Source organism: Pseudochaenichthys georgianus, chromosome 2 (assembly GCF_902827115.2).
Source record: "Pseudochaenichthys georgianus chromosome 2, fPseGeo1.2, whole genome shotgun sequence".
Classification (NCBI taxonomy): domain Eukaryota; kingdom Metazoa; phylum Chordata; class Actinopteri; order Perciformes; family Channichthyidae; genus Pseudochaenichthys; species Pseudochaenichthys georgianus.
The window spans coordinates 3285186-3306028 of NC_047504.1; the positions used below are offsets into that span (position 1 = coordinate 3285186).

The 20843-nt window shown below is 39.7% G+C and overlaps 1 protein-coding gene across 2 annotated transcripts in view; it reads left to right on the forward strand.

Annotated features, from left to right (window-relative positions):
• The window catches only part of gpd2 (glycerol-3-phosphate dehydrogenase 2 (mitochondrial)), a 33050-nt gene that overhangs the window by 9084 nt on the left and 3123 nt on the right, over positions 1–20843 (forward strand). For both annotated transcript variants that reach the window (XM_071205170.1, XM_034098098.2), the window contains 10 exons: positions 16–180; positions 1599–1743; positions 9983–10176; positions 10830–10964; positions 11077–11252; positions 12643–12774; positions 15302–15460; positions 15962–16074; positions 16482–16560; positions 16644–16742. In XM_071205170.1, coding sequence (XP_071061271.1) covers positions 16–180; positions 1599–1743; positions 9983–10176; positions 10830–10964; positions 11077–11252; positions 12643–12774; positions 15302–15460; positions 15962–16074; positions 16482–16560; positions 16644–16742 — 1397 coding nt within the window. The remainder of the gene's footprint in view (positions 1–15; positions 181–1598; positions 1744–9982; positions 10177–10829; positions 10965–11076; positions 11253–12642; positions 12775–15301; positions 15461–15961; positions 16075–16481; positions 16561–16643; positions 16743–20843) is intronic.

Sequence of the window (20843 nt, forward strand, 5' to 3'; positions counted from 1 at the left end):
CCCTCTCTTCTTCAGGACAGCACAACGACGCCCGTATGAACCTGGCCATCGCGCTGTCGTCGGTACGCTACGGGGCCGCCGTCGCCAACTACACCGAGGTGATGCACCTGCTGAAGACCAAAGACCCCCAGAGCGGGCAGGAGAAGGTGTGCGGGGCCCGCTGCAGGGACGTCATCACAGGTGGGCCACGCAGGGGGGCTCTTTGTTTGAGCAGAATCAGAATGCCTGACATAGCAGATAAAAGGAAAGCAATAATAAGTAGTTATTGCTGTTAAAAATAGAGACAAAGCACACATTGGAGATACAAATAGAGACGAATACCCAAGTACCCATCCATGGCTAAAAAAGGAGTAGCAGCATTCAAATTAGGTAAGTGAACATATTAAGGTTTGAGATACTTAAAAAAGTATGTATTGCACGTAAAAATGATTATGGTTATTGCAAAGTCCAATTGCCCAAATAAGTGTATATATTGCAATTTACAGATCTCAACAGTCTGTATTGTTATACAATTCCTTCCTAAACTAATAGAGATAATGTCTTGTATATGAATAATGAATTTAAAGCCTCCCTTGGAGCTATCTGCAAGTGTTAAAAATGTTCTTAAAAATACGTTGAATTATTTGACCTCAATTTCTAAATGTATCAATAATAAAACCCAGTGGTGAACCGTGTCTATCACAACTGGACCTTCTGTAGACACACACACACACCCTCCGCTGCGCCCCCCCCCCCCATTTTAATGTCCGTCTTTTCACTGAATTGTCGTCTTGAAAAGGGTACTCACAACAATTCCGCAACAACATCATCTTCACCTGTTGCCATTTCAACGTTAATAACAATAAAACGGCATGAATTGCTTCGTCGCACTCATCTAGATCCTCTGTCTCGAGCCAGTTAACTAGCGGGCCTTCTAGAATACCCTGGAACCGAGGGAAACTCTGAAAGAACACGCCCATTGGCTACAAATCAATATGATTGGTTGATCAAACTGTCAGTCCAAACGTACGCTCTCATTCAGTGCAACGGCCAGGGCCTTCGATCAAGGATGTAGAATACCTGGTTGAAGGATATTCTACCCAGAGACCCAGAACGAGATCGGATTGGTTGCTTTCTTCTCTACCACAAAACCACTGAAATGCGTAGTGCATGGTCCGAGAAGGACAAACAAATCAACGTAACACTGTAATATTACAGATCAACAACACGGATACCATTCTCATTTATTCATTTTACATACATTTACATACATTTTATTTATATAATTAAATCGATCTTTTGTTTGTTTTATCTGAGTGTTCCAGGGTATTCTCTGAATACCTTGAAGGCCCTGACGGTTCGCCACTGATAAAACCATGTTTCCTTCTCAATTAGATCAAGTTGAAGTCATGCTTTTTATTGTATTTCCTCAGCCCTATTTGAATATATCATTCTGAAACTCTTTCACTCTCTTCTATTATATTCAAATCGTTTTATTTCCTGTTGCTGCTGTAACATACATTTCCTTATCTGTCCTCACACTTTCTCTCACCGGTGCATAACTGTTGAGTTATCCTCTGTCTTTTTTAATTTTAACCGATGGATGTTTCCCCCTGCAGGACATGAGTTTGACGTGAAGGCCAAGTGTGTGATCAATGCCACGGGGCCGTTCACAGACTCTCTGAGGAAGATGGACAACCAGGAAACTAAGAACATCTGCCAGCCGAGCGCCGGAGTGCACATCGTCATCCCCGGCTACTACAGGTACCTCAGAAACCCTCTAAAAGGATGTTTTGTTGGTATTTCAAAGGCGTGAACTTGTACATATTTAAACCTCATTCTTATGAGTAAATACTAAACCATTATCTGACCTATACCTACATGCATAGTACAATATTGTGCAGTGAGGAAACAGCCGTGCAAGAGAGTGGTTTTGTTGAAGTCAGGCTTTTTTAAAGTTCAGTGAAGCTTATTGAGCGAAACCCGAGGGAGCGGGAGCCCTTTGAACAGCGGCAGAAATGCCAACCACCTAATTCTCTTCCTCCTTCTCCCTCGTCTTCCTCCTGCCGCCATCTGCGCCCTCCTCTTCCTCCCCCGTATCTGTGATTTTCCATTTGTGTGTCTTTGCTCCTCAAACTGTCCTTTTTTGCTTCAAATTCCCACCTTTTTATTTTCCTCTCCTAAACACTTCTACTTATATCATATAACAGCAATGATAACCCTGCTACTTCTTTTACTAAATGTACTTAATGATGATAAAACCCTAATACATGTCATCTAATTAAATTCATTTAAATCACAAATGGATAAAAATACAAGTAAAATCGTAAGAAATAATGGAGTCTCAAGCTTTAGATAGATGGATAGATAGATGGATAGATAGATGGATAGATAGATGGATAGATAGATGGATAGATAGAAAGATAGATAGATAGATGGATAGATAGATGGATAGATAGATGGATAGATAGAAAGATAGATAGATGGATAAAAAGATAGATATATAGATAGATACACTGAACAAAAATATAAACGCAACACTTTTGTTTTTGCTCCCATTTTTCATGAGATGAACTCAAAGATCTAAAACATTTTCTATTTACACAAAATAACAATTACTCTCAAATATTGTTCACAAATCTGAAAAAATGTGTGATAGTGAGCACTTCTCCTTTGCCGAGATAATCCATCCCACCTCCCAGGTGTGGCATATCAAGATGCTGATTAGACAGCATGATTATTGCACAGGTGTGCCTTAGGCTGGCCACAATAAAAGGCCACTCTAAAATGTTCAGTTTTATCACACAGCACAATGCCACAGATGTTGCAAGTTTTGAGGGAGCGTGCAATTGGCATGCTGACAGCAGGAATGTCCACCAGAGCTGTTGCCCGTGAATTGAATGTTCATTTCTCTACCATAAGCCGTCTCCAAAGACGTTTCAGAGAATTTGGCAGTACATCCAACCGGCCTCACAACCGCAGACCACGTGTAACCACACCAGCCCAGGACCTCCACATCCAGCATGTTCACCTCCAAGATGGTCTGAGACCAGCCACTCGGACAGCTGCTGCAACAATCGGTTTGCATAACCAAAGAATGTCTGCACAAACTGTCAGAAACCGTCTCAGGGAAGCTCATCTGCATGCTCGTCGTCCTCATCGGGGTCTCGACCTGACTCCGGTTGGTCGTCGTAACCGACTTGAGTGGGCAAATGCTGATTCGATGGCGTCTGGCACGTTGGAGAGGTGTTCTCTTCACGGATGAATCCCGGTTTTCACTGTTCAGGGCAGATGGCAGACAGCGTGTGTGGCGTCGTGTGGGTGAGCGGTTTTCTGATGTCAATGTTGTGAATCGAGTGGCCCATGGTGGTGGTGGGGTTATGGTATGGGCAGGCGTATGTTATGGACGACGAACACAGGTGCATTAATGATGGCATTGTGAATGCACAGAGATACCGTGACGAGATCCTGAGGCCCATTGTTGTGCCATTCATCCACGACCATCGCCTCATGTTGCAGCATGATAATGCACGGCCCCATGTTGCAAGGATCTGTACACAATTCCTGGAGGCTGAAAACATCCCAGTTCTTGCATGGCCAGCATACTCACCGGACATGTCACCCATTGAGCATGTTTGGGATGCTCTGGATCGGCGTATACGACAGCGTGTTCCAGTTCCTGCCAATATCCAGCAACTTGGCACAGCCATTGAAGAGGAGTGGACCAACATTCCACAGGCCACAATCAACAACCTGATCAACTCTATGCGAAGGAGATGTGTTGCACTGCGTGAGGCAAATGGTGGTCACACCAGATACTGACTGGTTTTCGGACCCCCCCAATAAAGCAAAACTGCACGTTTCAGATTGGCCTTTTATTGTGGCCAGCCTAAGGCACCTGTGCAATAATCATGCTGTCTAATCAGCATCTTGATATGCCACACCTGGGAGGTGGGATGGATTATCTCGGCAAAGGAGAAGTGCTCACTATCACACATTTTTTCAGATTTGTGAACAATATTTGAGAGAAATGGTTATTTTGTGTAAATAGAAAATGTTTTAGATCTTTGAGTTCATCTCATGAAAAATGAGAGCAAAAACAAAAGTGTTGCATTTATATTTTTGTTCAGTGTAGATGGATAGATAGAAAGATAGATAGATGGATGGATGGAATTATGGATAGATAGATGGATAGATAGATTGATAGATAGATGGATAGATGGATAGATGGATGGATAGATAGATAGATAGAAAGATAGATAGATAGATGGATGGATGGAATTATGGATAGATAGATGGATAGATAGATTGATAGATAGATGGATAGATGGATGGATAGATAGATAGATAGAAAGATAGATGGATGGATGGATGGATGGATAGATAGATAGATAGATGGATGGATAGATACAGATAGATAGATAGAAAGATAGATGGATGGATAGATAGATGGATGGATAGATAGATGGATGGATAGATAGAAAGATAGATAGATGCATAGATGGATGGATGGATGGATAGATGGATAGATAGATGGATAGATACATAGATGGATAGATACATAGATGGATAGATAGATGGATAGATAGATAGATAGATAGAAAGAAAGATAGATGGATGGATGGATAGATAGATGGATGGATAGATAGATGGATGGATGGATGGATGGATAGAAAGATAGATAGATGCATAGATGGATGCATAGATAGATAGATGGATAGATAGATGGATGGATATTTAGATGGATAGATGGATGAATGGATAGATGGATGGATGGATAGATAGAAAGATAGATAGATGGATGGATGGAAAGATAGAAAGATAGATAGATAGATAGATGGATAGATAGATGGATAGATGGATGGATGGATGGATAGATAGATGGATGGATGGATAGATAGATGGATAGACGGATAGATAGATGGATAGATACATAGATGGATGGATGGATGGATAGATGGATAGATAGATAGATAGATAGATGGATAGATACATAGATGGATAGATAGATAGATGGATAGGTAGATAGATGGATGGATAGATAGATAGATAGATGGATAGGTAGATAGATTGATAGATAGATGGATGGATAGATAGATGGATAGATGGATGGATGGATAGATAGATAGATATATATATACTTTATTATGCCCAAGTTGGGCAATTCTTTTGTTACAGGACCAGTGTGCTCAACATTAAAATACAAATACTTAAAAGTGGAAAAGTGTTAACAATTAAAAATGAAAAATAGTATAAACCAGTGGTTCCCAACCTGTGGGCCGCGAAGGTATTGCAAGTGGGCCGCCAAATAATTTAAACATTTAAAAAATATATATATTTTGTACAGGCTAAAGACACAAACATGGACATAACAATAATATATAAGAGATGACATTCCCATCTCAGACAAAAACAAAACAAAAACAGAAGAAATAAAGATTTTTTCACAAAGAAATTGTATTTGTAATCTACTCTACAAACACAGGAATATAGGCTCATAATATACTGTATCAACACACTCTCACTCCCTAAGCGTCCAGGAGCGACGCTTGGTCAGGGTCCCGTGGCGTGCAGTTGGGACGCGCAGAGGCTCCTTCAGCTTCATAAACAGACGCAAAGAGCTTTTAACTGATTGCATTGTATTCCCATCGGCGGCGGTATTTGGCGCTCATGGAAGCACCGCATCCGTTTATGTCGGCAGCTCTTAAAGGCAATGTGAGCGTCCATTCCCATTGGATAACGGAGAATTGTACACCCGGAAGTAAGTATTCTTCTTACTGTCGATTGATCTGACAGTGATATCTCCACTACTCATCAACTCAAAAACACCAGATTACCTTTGTTAATTAAACGACATTGATAGGTTTAAATTGTGTTCAATGCTTTTGTGTTTTTCCCCTTCGATTCTGAGAAACAACTTGTTTTCTCTGAAATGTGGAGCGCCAAAGAGACTACACTACCCACAATCCCCAGCTATTGTTGTGACCACGCCTGTCCGCTTTGACAAACCTCGTGATAAGTCAACAAGCTCTGTGATTGGATGAAACATAAATTCATACAAAAAAAGTCCAACCCTGTCTCCTAAAAATTACGTTCCCACAGAACTAAACTGCATTCTCAATTACGTTTAGCAAGAAACGTATTTTCTCCCACATTACGTTTGTTATGAACGTATCTCAAATACGTTTATTTTCGACATATCTTTGCCATTTATTGTCTTGCTTATAATAATGATAATAGTTATTTATAAATATCATTTTAGAGCACACATTTGAAATGGAGAATTGGGCTCGATATATGGTTGAATTAAAATCAGTAGGCGAGGCTGTAATTTCTCCAGCTGTTACTCTCATGAGTGAGGCAGAACATAATAGTTTGATCATGCCAAAAAGCTGCTGTGTCGTTTGTTGCACCTCAAACATTAAAACAAATCCAGAGTTACGTGTTTCTGTACTTCCTCTAAGATCTCTGTGGCTTCAGGCTTGATCGCCGTTCAAATGAGAGCGTTGGTTTCCTCAAAAGTGGGCCGATCGGATGTTTTAGCCGCAATGCACGTTTTTAAAGATATTACTGATTTTCTTTGAATATAAGAATGTAAATACTTAGTTGAGAGAATAGTCAGGGGATTTGGATGATGGGAGACACATCTATGGAATCACAATTTCAATAGCTTACCATCAAATGACGGATATACCTTTCTGTCTGTGATGTTTTACAAATCAGATATTAATGTGTAGAAGTAAAACATGAGCTATAGCAATATCCTGTAAAATGATGTAAGAACATGAATAAAACTAGTAAACTACACCTTCAGATGTTATACATTCATAAGTGTCCTACACTAATAATACAAAGTTATTATTAGCATGCTGTGTGTACCTTGTGTGCACCGCCTAGTGGTTAAAGCATGTTATTGAATTATTTTTGTTGAATAATGTTATTTTTGTTGAATAATGTTATTTGATGAAAAAAATATTAAGAGTACATACTTTCATAGGGGGAAAGTAGAAGGTCAATGATAGAAATATAGAATATAAAAAATCAAGAAGATACTGTAAGTGATCTCTACAATAAAACAGTTTAGTGCAGGATGTACAAAGATATTAATAATAATAATTCCTTATATTTATTATAGCGCTTTTCCAGATGCTCAAAGCGCTTCACAAATACACATTACACATATCATACATGCAATGGTCATGTACTGTGGACAATACCCACAGGAGCAAGTTCAGGTGAAGTGTCTTGCCCAAGGACACACCGGCTTTACAGACGCAGCAGCGTCATTAATATGAGGATGTGCAAAACAGACAAACTAATTAACCTTTATTAACACATTTAAGAATACTTTAGGTTAAGGTCTTCTTTCAAATAAGAAAAAAGCTTTGGGGGTATCTACAGATAAATATTAAGTCTGACAAAGTAATTAACGTCTAATATATTGCTTTCCTGCAATGTTAACTATGTTGAAGCACTTATTTTAACTGATATTATACACATTAATTATACTCTTATGTATGTAGATAGAATAAGAAATGTGCAGAATATGACAGTTTAATGGTGGAGGTACACACATATTGATAGATGTCTTGTAATGCACTGTTGAGGAACCTGTGACCCAAGTTTTTCTTTCATTGCATAACTACACCGTAGTTGTGTATGATATGTCAATAAACCTTTGGAAATCTTGAAAGGATGTGCAAAATAGCAATTATAGAGTTTTTAATTAACTAGTAGTAGAGAATAACGAGTAATGATCCCTTTCATGCATACAGGTCACTACAGTGGACAGCTTTTCAAAATGTGTTTTCTTGTAGGCATTGTTTTTCTTTGCATAGTTGCACAATCAGCCACTACATAGGACCCTATTGCATCATCCCATACACTGCTACTCAGTGCCAAGTCAGTGTCAGTGCATGATACATGTCTCTAAACCAAGATGGACGACAGAAAGCCACATGGACCAAGTCACTCATCTATATCCTGCTAATCCTTTTATGGAAAGCGTCCCCTGCAGGTATAAAACATGTGGTGACATCAAGTAACAACTAAGGAATCATATCATTCATAAATGATCAAAGTATTGATTTTATGTTTGCAGGAAATCATGGTTAACCACCTGTCCACTACAGTGGACGTCATGCATCACTGGCTATATTTCAACTACAATTCGTACTGGTAGTGCTGCTGTTGTTCCCAGGGCCGTCCCTCCCTACAGGCAGATCATGCAGACTGTGTGGGGCCTCACCTTGTGGAGGGGGCCACACCTTGCGGAGGGGGGCCTCATCTGAGGCGCACCTACGCGCTTATGTGGCGCAATTAGGGTGGCACAGCACAGTTTCGCCGCTGCGAGGCTCCACTAGCACTCATCAAATAACTGTGCGTGGGGCCTCAAATTGGCCCCTGGCCCTGGTTATTCTTGAAAATACTTCATCTGGAATATCTTTTTGGGCCATAAATCAACATACTTATGTTATTATAATGTACATTTTGCACATCTTTATTTATCATTTTTTCAAAATGTACATCTCTTCAGTTCAAACCCTGAACACCTGAGTGGACATATAAAAATCTATTTGAAAAAACTAGATTAAAAAAACTAAAGTTCAAATCTTGTTTTTCAGCCCCAAGAGCAATAAAACACTTGGTAAAAGAAAATCGTGACTGAGGTTTTCATAATTCATGCATGTAAGGGATGACTTTATAGAGATCTGCAGATAAATGTTTAGTCTTCTCAAGCACCAACAATCAAATATCTCTCCTGATTGTTGGTGCTTCACAATCACCTTTCCCTGAATTTTACTCAGGTGTAACTAAAGTCTGATTTAAGGGTTGTTTATATTTCACATAATTAATCAGAATCTGCAAAGTAACTCAAATAAATGTAGTGGAGTAAAAATACCATGTTGACCACTGAATTGTAGTGGAGTAGAATTACACAGTAACAATGAGCTGCCATGTATTAATGCTGCCCATTATGGATACAAGCGATTTTCACCCATTTAGTAATTACATGTTTTAAATTTGTAAACACCCATTTGTTTCCTATCGCCTAAACCTCCAGGGCTGTACACAGTTTAATACTGTCAACTTCTAATTTTGGGGAAAACGTCTTTTAAAACTACAATTCCCAGTAGAGACGTGCCATAGAGAACATGTTGCGAAACACAATAGCCAGCATGTGTAGTCTTGGGGGGGCGTTCGAGTCCAGTTTTGAAAAGTCTGCCGTGGTTTCGTTCCATTTCAAAGAGCTTGACGCTCGGCGTAACCTTGGCGCACTGCCACTCCAACATCCAATCCCAGAGCTTGAAGATTAATCACGGGGTTTGTCGCAAAGCGGACAGGCGTCGTCACAACAATAGCTGGGGATTGTGGGTAGTGTAGTCTCTTTGGCGCTCCACATTTCAGAGAAAACAAGTTGTTTCTCAGAATTGAAGGGGAAAAACACAAAAGCATTGCACACAATTTAAACCTATCAAAGTCGTTTAATTAACAAAGGTAATCTGGTGTTTTTTAGTCGATGAGTAGTGGAGATATCACTGTCAAATCAATCGACAGTAAGGAGAATACTTACTTCCGGGTGTACAATTCTCCGTTATCCAATGGGAATGGACGCTCACATTACCTTTTAAGAGCTGCCGACATAAACGGGTGCGGTGCTTCCATGAGCGCCAAATACCGCCGCCGATGGGAATACAATGCAATCAGTTAAAAGCTCTTTGCGTCCGTTTATGAAGCTGAAGGAGCCTCGGCGCGTCCCAACTGCACGCCACGGGACCCTGACCAAGCGTCGCTCCTGGACGCTTAGGGAGTGAGACTGTGTTGACTGTATATATATATGATAGTAGAACGTTTTTAAGATTTAGGATATACTGTAATAACCATGACGAGGAGAAAAGATGTACAAATAAAATGCATTTCAGAGGAAAATAACTTAACTAGAAGTCGGCAGCCATTCAGCTTTGACATGTTTCATTAATAACTGCCCCCCCCCCCCCCACAGTCCTGACAACATGGGTCTTCTGGATCCAGCGACGAGTGACGGACGCATCATCTTCTTCCTGCCCTGGGAGAAGATGACCATAGCTGGGACGACCGACTCCCCCACCAGCGTGACGGCTCACCCCATCCCGGGGGAGGACGATATCAACTTCATCCTGAGGGAGATCCGCAACTACCTCAGCCCCGACGTAGAAGGTACTCCTCGGGTTTAGGAACACGTTGAAGGTGTCACCGAAATCACTGTGTAGTCTAGTTGGCAGGAAATGTTAAGTACCAGAAATGTATAGTATTAAAGGTCACCTATTGTGCAAAATCCACTTTTTACAATCTTTTATACATCAACATGTGTCCCCTCTGTGTTAAGAGATTCTGAAAGTTTCAGGAAAAAAGACCCCCTCTCTTTTTATCCTGATCCATTTATATGAAAACCTGTCTGAAAATGAGCTGATCAGATTTTGGCCACTTAACGTTTTTGTGGCTTGTGTAACGATTAGCCAATCACCAACCAAGGTAAGCCCGCCCACCTTATCACCTGAATCTCCTCCTCGAGCACCATGGTGTTTTTTTTTAACCAAATATCTCGCAGAGGGGCGTGGCCAGCTGCAGCTCATTAGCATTTAAAGCTACAGACACAGAATCAGCATTTTAATAAGAGGGGATTATGGGATACTACAATGATCTGTTTGACATGTTTTGTATATATCTGAGACCTCTAATATATTGATGAAAGACAGTATAATAGGGGACCTTTAACATATGTATGTAGCATATGTCGGGCAAGTTTCACGATTAGCGTAAGTTGCGTTCATTACCACTATAGCTGTATAACTGTGTTTTTGTGTCTGCAGTGCGGCGAGGAGACGTGTTGGCGGCGTGGAGCGGCATTCGGCCCCTGGTGACAGACCCCGACTCCAAAGACACTCAGTCCATCTGCAGGAACCACATCGTCAGCATCAGTGACAGCGGGCTGGTCACCATCGCCGGTCAGTTTTCAGACCATTTAAAAGACCATTTAAAAGTGGGATGTCGCTAATAAAAAGTTAATCTGAATAGATGTGTATTTGCATATTAACGTGGGGGTGTTTTCGTGTGCAGGCGGGAAGTGGACCACGTACAGATCGATGGCTGAGGAGACTCTGGACGCAGCCATCAAAGCACACGGCCTCTCTGCCGCGCCCTGCAAATCTGTGGGTCTGACACTGGAGGGGGGCAAGGGCTGGACCCCCACCCTCTATATCCGCCTGGTGCAGGACTACGGCCTGGAGAATGAGGTAACACACACATCGCTGGGTTAAAGGGGCCCTATTATGCTTTTAGGGTCTCCTGTAGTGTGTTCTACAGTTTTTGGTGCATGTAAATGGTCTGCAAAGGCTAAAATCCCTGTGTTCACTACTTACAATAAGTGGTTTTAATTTATACAGACAGTAGCCGCTCGGAATTATGGGTACTTTCTTACCTTCCATGCTGCAAAAGCACCATAAAGAACGTTTGAGTTTAAGATGTGAGCTTTAAAGGTCCTTTTAATTAATAAAAGTGTAAAACATACCTCCTCAAAATGTTTGACTTTTCCTTTAAGCTGTGCCTCGGAGAACTTCCTAAAACACTTCCTGCTGGAGAGAGCAGAGCTTTAACTAGCTACAGACACAAACACACACACATTCTGAGTAGCTGACATTAAAGCTGTGCTGCTGTAACAATGCTGACATTTCTGCTACGCAAAAGACTGGACAAATGCACTGTACTCTGTAGCATTTATCAGCGGCGCTAAGTAAGGGCACATTGATTTACATCAGCTACACGCCATCTTTCCAATAATTAGGTGGTGCATTTTCATTAAAGCCAATAGAGCCTTGTTACCTCAAGAAGAAGAGGAACTCCTACAGTTCACTTACTCCTCATTAGAGGCGCTCTCTCAAACATTCCCGAAAGGTCACTGTTGATATTTGGACAGCGGTTGCCCTTTCACACCGTCGGAAAGCCGACGATCTGAATAGCAAATAGCCCTCTCCTTTAAACATATGGCACCTCATCGACAAAGTGGCGCCGACGCTTATCGCTTAACTCTGAAGAGGAGGAATCGATGTTGACCTGTCATTTTTATATTGTGAGAGGAGGAAAATCACAACAATTCACACAGTTAGCTCAAGGACACTTAAGAGACTTCCTTCCTTTAATAAATAAGCAATGAATACAATGTCAAACTTCTTCTTATGTTGAACTCTTAATCAGTTTTTAAAGCAACAATGTCAAACATACCATAGTTCCAGATTTACAAATGCTGCTTGCCTTTGTTGTATGAGATATTAAAATGAAATATGTTTTTTAACATTCAAAAAGCCCCTAAGGGTCCTTTGTCACTCTTTTCGGACATCATAGAGAACAAGTGTTTTAAGTGGAGCTTTAGTTTACATTTGTTCCAGAAAAGTGTAATTGATTGAGATTAAGATATACAGAGATCTTAATGTATCTCTTCTCGTGATTAATCTAGCTAACAATCGCTACATTGATTAAAATAATCCAATGTCTAACAGTTATTTCTTTGTTTCATAAGAGTGTATTCATTGTATTTATGTTACCGGAAGAGAGCGTGCAAGTAACGCCATTATAATCCTTTCTACTATGTTTTTAAATATTGTATTTGGTGTGTTCCTCTCTGCGCAGGTGGCTAAGCACCTGGCGGCGACGTACGGAGGGAAAGCCTTCGATGTGGCCAAGATGGCTCAGGTCACCGGGCAGAGGTGGCCTATTGTCGGGAAGAGACTGGTGTCTGAGTTCCCTTACATCGAGGCGGAGGTAAAGAGACATTCCATTTACTTTGACTTCTTACATTTTGAACACAAATACCTGTACTTTCTACTTCTAACATGTTGAACTCAAATACCTGTACTTTCTACTTCTAACATGTTGAACTCAAATACCTGTACTTTCTACTTCTAACATGTTGAACTCAAATACCTGTACTTTCTACTTCTCTCATGTTGAACTCAAATACCTGTACTTTCTACTTCTTACATGTTGAACTCAAATACCTGTACTTTCTACTTCTCTCATGTTGAACTCAAATACCTGTACTTTCTACTTCTTACATGTTGAACTCAAATACCTGTACTTTCTACTTCTCTCATGTTGAACTCAAATACCTGTACTTTCTACTTCTTACATGTTGAACTCAAATACCTGTACTTTCTACTTCTTACATGTTGAATACCTGTACTTTCTACTTTCTACATGTTGAACTCAAATACCTGTACTTTCTACTTCTTACATGTTGAACTCAAATACCTGTACTTTCTACTTCTTACATGTTGAACTCAAATACCTGTACTTTCTACTTCTTACATGTTGAACTCAAATACCTGTACTTTCTACTTCTTACATGTTGAACTCAAATACCTGTACTTTCTACTTCTCTCATGTTGAACTCAAATACCTGTACTTTCTACTTCTTACATGTTGAACTCAAATACCTGTACTTTCTACTTCTTACATGTTGAATACCTGTACTTTCTACTTTCTACATGTTGAACTCAAATACCTGTACTTTCTACTTCTTACATGTTGAACTCAAATACCTGTACTTTCTACTTCTTACATGTTGAACTCAAATACCTGTACTTTCTACTTCTTACATGTTGAACTCAAATACCTGTACTTTCTACTTCTTACATGTTGAACTCAAATACCTGTACTTTCTACTTCTCACATGTTGAACCCAAATACCTGTACTTTCTACTTCTTACATGTTGAACACAAATACCTGTACTTTCTACTTCTTACATGTTGAACACAAATACCTGTACTTTCTACTTCTTACATGTTGAACTCAAATACCTGTACTTTCTACTTCTTACATGTTGAACTCAAATACCTGTACTTTCTACTTCTTACATGTTGAACTCAAATACCTGTACTTTCTACTTCTTACATGTTGAACCCAAATACCTGTACTTTCTACTTCTTACATGTTGAACTCAAATACCTGTACTTTCTACTTCTTACATGTTGAACACAAATACCTGTACTTTCTACTTCTTACATGTTGAACACAAATACCTGTACTTTCTACTTCTTACATGTTGAATACCTGTACTTTCTACTTTCTACATGTTGAACCCAAATACCTGTACTTTCTACTTCTCACATGTTGAACTCAAATACCTGTACTTTCTACTTCTTACATGTTGAACTCAAATACCTGTACTTTCTACTTCTCACATGTTGAACCCAAATACCTGTACTTTCTACTTCTCACATGTTGAACCCAAATACCTGTACTTTCTACTTCTCACATGTTGAACTCAAATACCTGTACTTTCTACTTCTCACATGTTGAACCCAAATACCTGTACTTTCTACTTCTCACATGTTGAACCCAAATACCTGTACTTTCTACTTCTTACATGTTGAACACAAATACCTGTACTTTCTACTTCTTACATGTTGAACACAAATACCTGTACTTTCTACTTCTTACATGTTGAACTCAAATACCTGTACTTTCTACTTCTCTCATTTTCCAAACAGCTGGTTCCTTTAGTCTGAATGTGTGTTGGTGCGTGGTCATTATTCTTCAGAGTCACTGCGTGCCTATTGGTTGGATCACGATCCGTGTATCCATCACTTCCTGGTCTTCTCTAAAGAAGAGGGACCAATGGAAACGTTGTCATGTTGCCGTTGTTCAGCATGGAAACATTCATTAGCTAACAATGACATTATTGTTCTATTAATATAAAGGGAGGTCAGGTGCTCTTTAAAACAGCTGCTAGCTATGGGTACTTTTCACTGAAGGACATTTCAAAGCCCTCTTTACTTTTACTTGAGTACAGAAGTGTAGTCAGTACTTCTGCTTTCACCAGAGTATCTGTACTTCTACTCGAGTAAAGGATGTGTGTACTCTCTGGTGAGAACTACACCAACGAACAACATATATACATAGCCAAACACATTAGCATAGTGTGCTACACATATAACTACATGAAGGAAAATAGGACATGGCGCCCACATGAAAACATGAAACAAATACCTTGTTGGTCCGCTTGTCGTGAAAGGAGATTATTTAAATCTTTAAAGTTTTTTTTCTGAATAACTTTATGTCACGGACTGCTGCAGAGCTTCAATAAAGACGTCAACCAGTACGTCAACAAAATACGCAGTACCAGTAACACATGTGGTCACAACGCATTGGTAGTTATCTGTCTGCATATTGGTGTAACATATAAAACAAAACTGTATTAATTCATGCCACATTTTAATATTATATAAGGCAACTTTGTGATGTGATTTACAAGTCTGGAGCCTCATGAAATGGCCTCTCTCTCAGGTGCTGTATGCGGTCAGAGAGTACGCCTGCACAGCGACCGATGTGATCGCTCGGAGAACTCGCCTCGGCTTCCTGAACGTGCAGGCGGCCGACGAAGCGCTTCCTCGCATCGTGCAGATCATGGGGAAGGAGCTGGACTGGAGCGAGGAGAAGAAGACGGTATTTTATAACACATTTCCTACAAATCTGGGCAAACATGAAGACTGAGGGATTGTGTTTCGTTGGGTAATAATCTTCCCTCCCAGGAAACCCGTTTTACATAATGCTCTAATCCCTGGAGAAGTTTCTTTTTCCCTCAGCACACAATAGAAGAGGTCCCCGTGTGTGTGTGTGTGTGTGTGTGTGTGTGTGTGTGTGTGTGTGTGTGTGTGTGTGTGTGTGTGTGTGTGTGTGTGTGTGTGTGTGTGTGTGTGTGTGTGTGTGTGTGTGTGTGTGGAGTCATGTGTGCGCATGAAAGCTGAGCTATTTTAAGCTGTTATTGTCAGGAAGTCACATGACATGCCCTGTAGCACAACATGTAAACAGTATGGACAGTACGACCGATAGCTTATTTCACACTGTTATGGAAGACAAATGTTTTATCTTTTGGTTCTTTCTGACATTGTGGGCTATTAAAACAAAGATAACATTTCTTCTTCTTCTTGTTAATGTGAAATCCAGGAAGAGCTGGAGACAGCCAGGAAGTTTCTGTACCTGGAGATGGGCTACAGGTCTCGCGCTGAACAGCTGACCAAGACTACTGAGATCAACCTGGACACCCAGGAAGTAGCCAGGTAACCACGGTGATCCACATGATCACTTTTCTTATTACATTTGTGTAGGGGAGCTGGCCATTCTGTCACCATCACGATGTTTTACCAGCGTCCTTACCCATGATAAGGAAAGCTGAATATGTCACCTTTAAATATTACCCTGCACTCAGAACAAAAGGCTTAACAAACAGGCATTTTTACAGTTTAAAATGTTTTTGTGTCCCCTCCTTTTGAAACCAAACCCACGCCCCGAGGTTCAGTCACTACTGTAGCACAAAAGTTAGCAACAAAGACACAACACAAACATTTAAATCCCTGTAACATAATCTGTTCTTTGTCACATTTCACCATCCTTAGTCAGAGAATACCTTTATACTATACCTCTGTATGAAGTCATGTTAATAAATGCTGTTCCATCTGTGTGCTAGGTACAAGAAGCGTTTCCATAAGTTTGACAAAGAGAGCAAAGGGTTCATCACCACCGTGGACGTCCAGCAGGTTTTGGAAGTGAGTCTTCTTTCAAAGCCTTTTTCTTATTGGTCTTCATTGCATGTTATTGATCCCACGTCTTGTTTTACCCTCCTCCGCAGAGCATCAATGTCCAAATAGATGAAAACGCACTCCATGAAATCCTTAATGAGGTGGACCTCAACAAGAACGGACAGGTGGAGATTGACGAGTTCATGCAGGTACGGGAACTCAAATGTTAAAATGTTTATACTGCAACGTTTATTTGCACGAGAAAAGTGTGTGTACAATTCTTGCTTGGTGCCAGTTAAAGCATCATCATTTTTCCACAATATTTCCATATATTCAAGCTGATTACTATATCTTTCAATGCCTCATGCTTTAACCACCATTTTTTCTAACTGTTAAAAATGCAAAAAAAAAAAATCCAACCTTTCTTTAAAAAATCATTAATGGCAAGGGTGCAAATAATATTCACAAAAAACACATCTCCCTTAAAAACAATAAGTACAAATCTGCCAGTATACAGCTATAAGATAATTAAATGTAATCAATATTTGAAACAAAAGAGTCAGGATTAAGAAAAGCTTGAAACATGTTATATTGCACTGGAAAAGTACACACATTTGTACACACACAAGAAGGGTATTTCTGCATATTTTTGAATGATCTTAGGTCATTATAGTAAGGAGAGGAGCTAACACCTCTGTCAGTAACAGCTGAGCAAACAGGGTTGAGGAAATGAAGGCGGTAATATAAACCCAGGGGAACACACCTTTTTATTTTCTAATTTAACCTTTTTTTACCTTGAGATTTTTTTCTGTCTGCCATTTTCCTGTTTTACCTGTTTCCAATTGCTCTCCTGCTTCAGAAATGTTGTGTTTTATACAAATATAATGTACATTTTATGCATCTATTTTACGTCAACACACCGTCATAGAAACCAGTTTCTCTATATTTTCTATGTTCAGGAAATGGTAGCAGTTACAGCCCCTCTTTCTTGTCGTTTCCAATATGAATACAATATGTTCCTCCTCATACATGCTATGATCATAGTCAGTCAAGCTGCGTCACCAATAATCCTATCGTTAAGGAAAAGGCCTTTGTCCACCTGAGAGGCTGTGAACTCCGACTGAAGGGAGCCAATTAGAGACGAGGGTCTCCTGCAATGAGGCCTGAAGTGTGACCGAGCGGAATGAAGGACTTCCTCACGTGATAACGAAGTGCAGGAAGGAGTCAATATAGGCTAATGACAGTCCATGATTTAGTCTTCATTAGCCTTTTAACTAGAAGCCCCTTCATGTTGTCCCCTCCCCCATGCATGACCTGTATTTGATGTTTTGTGTCTGTGTGGATGCCTGACCGGAACGTACTTGAAACAGCAGTCAGGTAGATTACATGATGATGGGAAACCGCCTCAGCCCTACTCACATGACAATAAAGTTACATAAAACTTAATTAAGTCCTATGATGGGAAAAACACTAAAAAGCATCCAAGAAGTGTTAAAGCTGCACCAGGAAAGGCGTAGTGATATTATATATTCTTCTTATTATCAACAAATCCTACCAAACAACACAATCAACCTCGTGCAAAAATGTTTCAAAGAAAGTATTAAGCCACACGGTTGCACTGTGATATATGTCATTCCAATAATATTAGGCAGGCCATATTACAACTAGAAAATGCATTTCCTGCAGAAAATGTGTGCGAATGCTGTAAACTGTGAACATTTATGGCTGAATTTAGCTGAAAATGCAGAAAAAGCTGAATGTGTTATTAGCTGAATGGTAGCTGCTTTTAGCTAAACAAATGCAGAAAAAGCTTAATATTTCAAAGAAAAGGTTTAAAAAAGGTATAAACAACAACATGTATAGCCTTGATGTCCTGAAATAGCTGAATAATGTAATAGTTGAATGGGTTCTGCAGCTGAAAATAGGCTGAAGGAGTTAAATATCAGATGTAAGTAGTAGTGAATGAATTTGTATTAAGATGAGAAAAGAAAGTAAAAAGGCTTGGGAAAGCAGAAGAATATTTGAACTGTAAACTTTTGAATAACTTGATGGTGAATTATCTGTCGCCATGGCAATGGCATTTGATGACACACATGTGAAGTTTGAGCACTTTTTGAACATTTTCATAGGAGTTACACATTAAATTAGGAGGTTACATTACTCTCTCTCTTCTCTTGATCATTTGATAATTCATCATCATCTGTGTGTGTGTGTGTGTGTGTGTGTGTGTGTGTGTGTGTGTGTGTGTGTGTGTGTGTGTGTGTGTGTGTGTGTGTGGTGTGTGTGTGTGTGTGTGTGTGTGTGTGTGTGTGTGTGTGTGTGTGTGTGTGTGTGTGTGTGTGTGTGTGTGTGTGTGTGTGTGTGTGTGTGTGTGTGTGTGTGTGTGTGTGTGTGTGTGTGTGTGTGTGTGTGTGTGTGTGAGAGAATGCTCTGATGATGTCACTCACGTGTGTGTGGCTCCAATCTGCGCAGCAACACCATGACAACCAACTGCAGCACTGAGTCCCATAAGAATGCATTGGGGATTATATCTGACAATTTTGCCACCTGTTCAAAAACTATGGCTCTTATCAAAAAATGAGCAGATGGTGAGCATCAGGGAACCCCAAAGAACTGATATATGTTGTTTTTTTGGGTTTTGTGTGTAAAATGTGGAGATGGGAGCAGTTTGTCTAAAGTGTACTTCTCCCTGCTCTGAAGAAAGATCCAGAACAATTTAACAGGGGAATCAATTGGGAGCTAGCTGGACTTTTTCTCTCTTCATGCCCTCAAGAGGCATTTTGTTTAATATTTTTTCTTAATCTTTTTTTATTTTCCAACCTAGGAGAGGTTTTCCTACATTTTTCATGAAAAAATATGTCTGAGGAGTGTAGGGTTTGGGAATTATGGCAAGTTTAAAACATTTTTGGGGGAGAATTTTGAGCTGTCCTGCACTTTGTTTTGAGATCAAAGCACTCTATAGTTAACGAGCTGCTCCATCCACTCTAATGTAAAAATCTGAAAAATGCCTCTCTACCAAGCTCCAAACTAAATTCAATATCTCAGAATGTTTAAAAGATATCAAAAGTAAAAGTCAAGTTTGAATAGCTGAAGGTCTTGTGGTCATTTGAAAGTTGGAATGAAGGGTCTGGCTGAAATTATGTGGAAGGAGATGCATTTGGCGCAAAGTGTAGGAAAAGTGGATTTGAAGGCATCTCCCATTGACTTCAATGTTAAAAAAATAGTTTAAAAAGCTGAATATTTCAAAAAGTATGAAATATTTTGAAAAAGTTGAAGGTTTCCCATCGATTCCTGAACAGGCTGAATAGTTTAATATTTGAATGGTTTCTGTAGCTGAAAATAAGCTGAAGTTATGGAGTGCCAAAGTATTGGCTGAAATAAGTTTAAGTTTAAGGGGAATAATAAAGTTTTGAAGTACTATAGTGGAATGCTGTAAACAGCATTCGCACTAATTAAATCCAGATTCATGTAAAAACACATCTAAAATGTTTATAATGTTATGTTTATTAGTAGCAATAATGCATGGATTATTTTCCTTTGCATGTTAGGAAATGAAATATAACCTTTGAGAATATACATATATAAATCTTAATATAATAAATATAAATAAATAATTAAATAAATCAGATACTTGCATTTAGATTCATCTTTAGGCTTTTAATAAAGAGTATGAATGCAGTAGAAAATAACACACACAAGCCATACAAAATGTAATTAAAGGTGGGGTAGGTAAGTTTGAGAAACCGGCTCGAGATACACTTTTTGTGATATTCCATGGAATGCTCTTAACATCCCGATAGCAATGAATATCTGAAAGAGCAACTTGCAAGTTAGACACACCAGTGAATAAATGTGTAGGAAAATGATGAATACACTAGATTTCCAAAAAAAAATACAGAAATATACACGATAGTGACATCTGGCGTCGTTTTTGTAAGATATTTTTACTTCCGCATAAAAAAGCCTCCCCACGTGACCTCCCGCGTGTGATGTAACACGGGGGAGAGCGGCCGGTGTTGTGCTGTAGATTGAAGCCTTGCCGTAGATTGAAGCCCTGTTCGCGGGGACGTGCAAAGGTGACGTCATCGCCTGTATTGAGCGTTCGTCTAGTTTAATAAGCTTTTCTCTCTTTTGAATGATATATTTCCCGTCAGATTAAACAGCAAACGGCTGAATAAATAATGTGCATACCATTGCAAGGAGGCTCGTTTTAAGGACACTTTTCAGATTGTCACAATATTCGTATTGGAACAAACTTCAGTTTTGAAGTGCAGTCCCACTCTGCTATGTTCGTCCCTCCTACAGAACAG